The sequence below is a fragment of the Montipora capricornis genome, chromosome 10, assembly GCF_036669925.1.
Source record: "Montipora capricornis isolate CH-2021 chromosome 10, ASM3666992v2, whole genome shotgun sequence".
In the NCBI taxonomy this organism is placed as follows: Eukaryota; Metazoa; Cnidaria; class Anthozoa; order Scleractinia; family Acroporidae; genus Montipora; species Montipora capricornis.
Window position 1 is genome coordinate 29,596,004 of NC_090892.1, and position 7,500 is coordinate 29,603,503.

General features: G+C 37.4%; 1 protein-coding gene and 1 long non-coding RNA gene across 2 annotated transcripts in view; one reads left to right on the forward strand and one right to left on the reverse strand.

Moving 5' to 3' along the window:
- The window catches only part of LOC138022073 (phosphoenolpyruvate carboxykinase, cytosolic [GTP]-like), an 8,457-nt gene extending 5,914 nt beyond the window's left edge, over window positions 1-2,543 (forward strand). Inside the window, exon 7 of the mRNA XM_068869095.1 lies at window positions 401-2,543. Within this exon, the coding sequence (XP_068725196.1) occupies window positions 401-720 (320 nt within the window). The 3' untranslated portion in view covers window positions 721-2,543. The remainder of the gene's footprint in view (window positions 1-400) is intronic.
- A 2,362-nt stretch (window positions 2,544-4,905) lies between these two features.
- On the reverse strand, window positions 4,906-6,018 carry LOC138022075 (uncharacterized). Its single transcript, XR_011126519.1, has 2 exons — window positions 5,855-6,018; window positions 4,906-5,769 (listed from the first exon to the last, which is right to left on the reverse strand). It is a non-coding gene; the product is annotated as an uncharacterized lncRNA (long non-coding RNA).
- Between the last annotated feature and the right edge of the window lie 1,482 nt (window positions 6,019-7,500).

A 7,500-nucleotide genomic window follows, 5' to 3' on the forward strand; every position in this document is an offset into this window, starting at 1 on the left:
CAAAGAGACTATGTGAATTCGTAACATATAAGTATTCATAATATTATATATTCTAGTATTGACTCCATTGGTGTAATTCAGCCTTAGCTGCAAAACGGAAGGAAATAAACACAGTATCTATCTATCTATCTACCACTCACTCCATGTGATGCTCTCCTAAGACTTTGCTTGCCATCAAAAATCAACATTGTGGCATTTTATTGGAAGCTTAAAATCGGTTCAATTTCTGACACATTAATTAACCTAGAACTAACTGGCAGCATGAGCGTATTTCCACTGTTTGGTTATGACAGTTACTGATACCATTTCTGACAGTTCAAGCAGTAACTTCATTTGTTGTAGTTCGTATATTCTTGGTATCCATTCACTGCTGTCTGATAGGGTGATATTCTTTTTGAAGGATTTGGAGAGAATTGTCGTGTTCTTGAATGGGTGGCAAGACGCTGCAATGGTGAAGACATTGTGGAAAGCAGTCCAATCGGATTCATTCCTAAAAATGGCACAATCAACACTGAAGGTCTTGGAGAATTGGATATGGAGCAATTATTTAGCATCCCTAAAGACTATTGGCTGGAAGAATGCCAGTCAGTGCGTCAATATTATGATGAACAACTGGGAGAGGACTTGCCGCAAGAAGTCAGTGACGAATTAAATGCCCTTGAATCTAGGCTTCAAGTAGCCTGTCAAGAAAGCTTCAGGATTCCAACTGCAGGGGTTTAAAAATAATGATAACATCATTAGTGAACTTTGAGAGGAATTTTGAAAATTACTGCCAAATTCCTGGCAAAAGGGCTCTAAATTTCTGGAATGAATTTTCCCAAGATGGAAAAAAAAGTAAATAAATAAAGAAGATCGGAAACGCAAGATTGTAAAGTTTTGCATCAATACGAGACAGTTCATTCCATGATTTTAATGCAATGTTAGTGGAAATAGGATGAAGTTTTGAAGATTTATGAAAAATATGCCAACATTACTTGTGAAATTTTTGCTCGACTCATTGATTGAAAGAAACAACGAGCAACAGACAAATTCTTGTGTATACTGGTCAATCTACACAAAGCATGAATTTCAATTTTTGTCTTGTAATATAAAAATTTGAACACTAAGCAATAAATGAATGCAACAATGGAAGAAAATTGTGGTTGGCTAAATTGGTACATTTTGGTTCAGAATGTAACAATGTTATGTGATAAATGATAAAAAGGCATAGCACCAGAGGGAAGATCGTATTTGAGTGACGTCTCCAAAGCTATGAGTTTTGTCCTGACTTGAAAGCAGGTTTGCTTAATATTAAGGTGTGCTTGGAGAGCTAAACACATTTTATTGTTTTAGTCAGGCAAATATTAGTTTCCCTCCATTATTATGATTAATTGCATGTAAATTTATATTAGCTAGGTACAAGACAGTCTTACTGAACTGCAAAAGGTATTGATAGTTAGCTGAACATTTTCCCTTTTTTGAGAATCTTGTATACAGTTTTTTTGTGATTTGACAGGTTGAGGGAAAAATGCTCAGAACTGTGGTAACCAATAACTTAGCCTGGTGTAAATTATTATACAATATTTGTTACTTTTGATCAACAGGAATGCCATGTAAAAACAGGCATAATATGACACTGCTATGATACATACTTAGGATTTAAGTGAGTTGCCATTATTAGTTAAGTAATTGCTGGGAGATAACAAGTCAACATTTAACCCTCCTGAGATCCTCCTTTCCATTCATAATTTTTGCTACACATTTTACCTCACCCTTAGGTTGTTTCAGTATCATTTTTTCCAAACTAGTGTTTCTCCTGTAACCATTTCGAATGCCCGAGTCTCCTTACATGGGCACATGCATATAAACCAGTAAAGGTTTTTTCAAATTTGAATGTTGGAACATTCATGCATGATAATGTGTCTAGATTTAGGATGTAATTAAAACGAGAAAAAGTACATTTCCTTGCAATGAACCCATACAAATGGTCATTTGAAACTAAGAATACAATAACAATCTTATTTAAAAATATTGAAGGGGCACAGCCAGGGTGAAACATAGTTGAAATTTAAAAAACGATCTCTGGCTAAAGAAGACTGCAGTTCAGGCAGTCGAAAGCTCGTAGTTTTCAATCATTTTAGCCAGAGATCGTTTTTTAAATTTCAACAATTTTATTGTTTTACATACCTTATTTTGAGGCTGTTCATTAAGTGGTAAGCCTGAAAACCAACAAGCTTTGCTAGAATGCATTGCACAAAATGGTATTAGCCATTTGACTACCAGTACTTTGCAAACCATAGGTTATGGTTTTCATGTACCGTAAGAGGTCTTGCTACATTTTAGATCTTAAAAGCACATCATGTACCCTTGTTTTACACAGTAAGAATTCATTTTGTCATGTCTACTATAATATGACAGAAGAGTTTATGAACCTAAGGAGAAGGCCATGTCACAGACATCTACATGGAACAAACAACTGGTACCATTACAAAATGTACTGTATTTGAAAGATGAAAGTTGGGGATAATATTTTGTTATGGAAATAAAAAGCTACTGGATCAAAATGTTGTTTCAGACGTCTCCTTGTGCCTTGATTTGAAAAACGTGAAGCTTGACAAAACTGAGTTTTAAAATTTAATTGGTAATTTTCAAGAACAGAACTCCATCCCTTTGCTACTTGCGTGGAGGTATCCCCCCCCCCCCCTTTGGTTTTCAAACTTATCTCAAAAGAAAAATGCTATCTTTTTTCGTACACACTTATCTCATCACTGACAGTTTTTTGTTCTGTTCTGTACAGAAAATTGTCAGACTGTTGTTGACACCAACATAAAAGTTACAATCAACGGCACAGTACAGGCACACAGCTCGTGTAAAAGAAGAAACACATTAATTTTATGGTCTGCATTTTAATAGACGTTCACTCTACTGATGAACGAAAAATAAATTTGACTGCCTCTTGAAAATTATTGGAATAGTAGTCTGAACCGAAAGGACCAAGTGACCTGTTGCAGGAAAAATAAAAAGGAGAAATCTACCCATTTTCCGACTGGGATTGCCATACGTCAACCAAGTAATCAGGTATAGGGCCACACCTCTTTCTGCACAGATTAAGCCTGCTTTTATTTTGGTTAAACCAATAGACCTAATCGGCTAACCCAATGTTGCACCCAATGCAAATCTCCTGGAATTAAGATTCTTTGTATATTGTATTTGCATGATAATGAAGCATTCATATTTAAATGACATGGAAATACCTGGAACAAAACGTTTTATTCCCAAAGGGTTTGAATTGGGTAGAACGTTGAGTTAGCCCATTAGGTCTATTTATCTTTACAAAAATGGGTTTACATAGAGTTACTAGAGGGGTCTGGCCAATCTCTGGTTTACATGAGCCCCTATTTCATCTTCAACAGACACATTTAAGAAGGTTAATAATTATTGACACAATAGGTTTAACGTGCCTATCAGTATCACCTTTTCCACTTTATTTATTCTCCAAAATTGTCACTGTGTTGTATTTAGCGCCTTTTGATTGAAATTTCACTTTTTTATTGGCTTTGAAAGATGGGAAAAGTGGTCATGCTTTGATCTCTGACTGAACAATGAAGGGGACCTCACAGACTGAAATGCAAGTTTTGTGTCATTCCAACAAACTGACATTTTTCCAAAAGACATGGCCTGATTGCTACTCCATTATCTTACCGGTATTTGTTAAGTGCACTGGAAACAAGGCAACTGGTTCAATTTTGAGTGGTACTGTTAAGTGCAACAATTATTCTTTGAATAATGAAGGTATGATTTCCTTGTTCTAAAAGAAAGTGATTATAATATAAAATAAAAGTTGTTTCATTTTTAATATTTTAAAAAATACAACCACACTTTTGAATTTTCGGAACATGTTTCGATGTTTCAAACATCATCTTTGGCCATAGTGAGTGAACCAGGACTCGACACTAACTTTTCAGCTCACTAGCCTAGTGGCTAGTATCAGGTCTGATTTCACTAGCCAAATCTAAATTTGCACTAGCCAGTCTCGTCATGCGCAGTTTCATTCATATGTAAAAACTATCCAATCTCGACCCCAGAGCTTTTCTCTTGACTGAGGGAGAGAAGAGCTCTGGGGAACCCTGAAACAAATTGTCTTCTCATTGGTTTTGGTGAAGAACAATCAAAAGCGTCTCTAATTGGTGCATTCATGTTAGCGCGAGGAGTTAGCAGGCACCGTAATGTTTAAATAGCCAATTTTTGGCTACAAGAACCCTACGACCCATGTTCTCACCACATAGAGTTTCCCAGAGCCTTGGGTCGATCCGAGGCTCTGGTGACGAGAATGAAAACTATCACGAAAAAATTTCACATTTGCAAACACAAGACGCGCTTTTAGTAAATATTTCCATATTCTCATATCTATCCTCGCAACAGCGGCGCAAATAAGCTGGAGTGTACTGTTTTCCGTATTTTTCTCACAAACGCAAAGTTTTCGCGGCCTTGAGGCCAATTTTCACGGAACCATTGCTATATCTTCGCAACTCACAAATGCACTGGAGTATGGAAAACGCGGAATAAAGTAAATTCAGAAATAAACCGCACATAAGACTAAAATGCTCGTTTGGAGGTCTGTGAAAAGGCTGTTCCTTTGATTGTAAATTGAGCTATTTGCGATTGAAATTCAACGTGAAAACGCCATTCTACGCATGAAGCGCAAAAGCAGCGGAATGCGGGAAAATAATATCTTACATTGGATAAAAAGGAAGTTTCAGAAGGACAAAATTGGCTCATATAAGATTTCTCTTTAATAGTTTCAACAGCAATCCTTTCGTTTTGTGCTTGAATGGTTTTTCGGAATCAATCACCGTGCTCGCAAGCAACTTTTCTCTCTTTTAATGTGAGATTCACCATTCCTAGTAAACACGATAAGTCGCTCCGTATTATCTCTTTCTTTTTTTTAATTTGAAATAAATTATGTTATGTTTGGATTCAACTTCTAAACTTTCCATATGTACACGTAACAACATCGCAAACAAAGTTATGTTGAAAAGCCTCTTGAAAAGGGTTACAAGTTTTTCTTTGAGAATTATCTATTTGGTGTATTATGCCTGTTGAATGGCAGTGAAGTACATGTTAATTAAGGGGAAGTGTTACAGATCTCAGAGAAAGAGTGATAGGCCTCATGATGTTATGGTTATACTATCACTAACTGGAGTACAATTTACGTCAGGCCTTGATTCATTTCGCGTGTACACCAAATTTTCACCATTGGCACCTGGATTAACATAAGTCAACACTGCATTGTAGACTTGACGATTTGGAAACCCAGTGTAAAAGCAGATATCAGCGTCTTCAATGTTTTCAATGCAGAACTCCATCTCACGCACAGTTTGTTCGAGCTGTTCAATCTTCGTGTTACCGGTTTTTAACTTTTCAGTTAACGATAAAATATGTGCTTTTAGTTCGGCTAATTCAGTTTCTGTCTCTTTCATGCCATCTATGGCAGCCACCGTCGAGTCAACACAATCTTCAATCGGTTCAGCTTCAAATGCTGTCAGACTTTCATCACTGGTCTTCCTTTTTCTACAACTTACTTCACTTGATCTAAGCTGAAACTTATTTAACTTCCTTTCTTTTGGTGGTTTAGAAGTGAGGTATGGTTTGTGCTCCCAACACTGGAAGACAGATGGAACAGTACCAGGCTTTAAGTACCAACGACCACTAAATCCTGATCTTTCTAAATCGTTATCTTTAAAGTGAAGAGAACAAACAACCGTGTGTCGCTGGACCCCGGTGCTGGACCTAGAAAAGATAGCAGGTGTCATGGCGGTTAGTCGAAATAAAATGTATGTACAGTTACGTACTTTTACAGAAATCGAGTACATACCTTAAACCCTGACTTTTCCTCTCTTCTTATTCGTTGAAGCCATAATTTCTTCAGTTCTGGTGCGCTTGGTATCTTGTGATAAGTCACATTCCTCTTGCGGCTGTGGTCGAATATATCCCCATAGGAATTACACAAAGGAACGGCACAATTGCGACCATTTGAGCCTAACAAAAAGGTTATCTTCTCAGTTTTATCTCAGGTAATATTTATAAGGTGCTATGAAAAAATACTGACCTTTCTTGAACTCTTCTATTGACGATGACATTTGATAAAGATGACAGATTACTTTCCGCGAATGACGTCATAAATTTAATATTCAAAATGGCGCCGCGATATAAGATTAAGTTAAGAGTCCGCGTCTGACGAAGCAGTAGGCATGCAACAGGTAGCTTGGTCAACCGCCACCAGGGGAGGTGGGCGGGTCGCAAAAGACGACTGTCTTTGTGGAGTACAGGACGAAAAGGCCACGCTCCAAGCGAAGAGACCAAATTTAAACTCCAAATGGCGCAAGGCATTACTGGCGCTATAGCACGGGCGAATGCGATGAAATAACAGCGTGTTTTGCAATGAGCTAATTAATTATGCAGTGAGAATAGTGCAGGAACTGGCTCTTCAGGGGCACCCAACGAGAATATAGTTCAAAGCCACTTAACATAGCATTGTTAAACGTATTTTAGTATTTAAACGGTAGATATAGGCATATTTTTATTCCCTAAAAATTTTTCATCTGTTCGGATTTCCTAGCTGAAAGTCTAGTGATCCGAAAATTATAAGGATCAAAACTTACCTTTTCGAAAATTTCAGCCAGAAATAAGGCTCCCGAAAATTCTAGGTGGCTTTTTTAGGGTAAAAATTCGTTAAAAATGGGCAATTTTACCATTTTTCAGATGTTCGAAAGACCTAGGATAGGCAGGCAAGCAAGACATTTTACAACAAATGTTCCGAAAATTCTAGATCTCAAATCGTCTTTCGAACAGATATTTTCCGAAAATTGACGTTGAGTGCCCCTGGCTCTTCGTGATCCAGAACTTTACTACAGGTACATTTGGCGTGCGGTATTTCCTTAATATGATATTCATTAAATTCACACTGTTTTGAGGAGCATCCTCTTTGCCACAATCGTACTCGGACGCCATTTTCATTACTATTCGTCAAAACATATCCTGTGCATAAACGTTATGGTCGATTGATCGCAAACAATCAGAAACAGTTTACGACTGTGTTTCCATATCGTTGTTTCCTCGCTTTTGCGTGTTGTTTGCGATCATCGACGATTGGTCTGAGATGAACGTAAAAGGTGTTCCCATTTACGCAAACTGTTTGCGATCAAGTTATCGGAAGGTGCTTGCGATTGTTTGCGACGGAGTTTTTCGCATATGGAAACTAGGCTTTAACAGCACGTGATTAATCGTTCGTAGCGTGGGACAGGGAAACTGTAATCCGCGTTTGCCTCTTTAGTTTTTTTTCTCAACTTATCATTTTCTAAGGCTGTAAGTTCCATAGAATCCGCTCACAGTTTCTGTTTTTGTTGGTTCTATTCTTTCCTTCTGCCCCATTCATACGAAATAATTTTCAATTTTGTTTTTGTCCAGAACTCCACTGCTTCACAATACTTACTAGCCCCATTGGCTTCTGAAAGCTCAAAA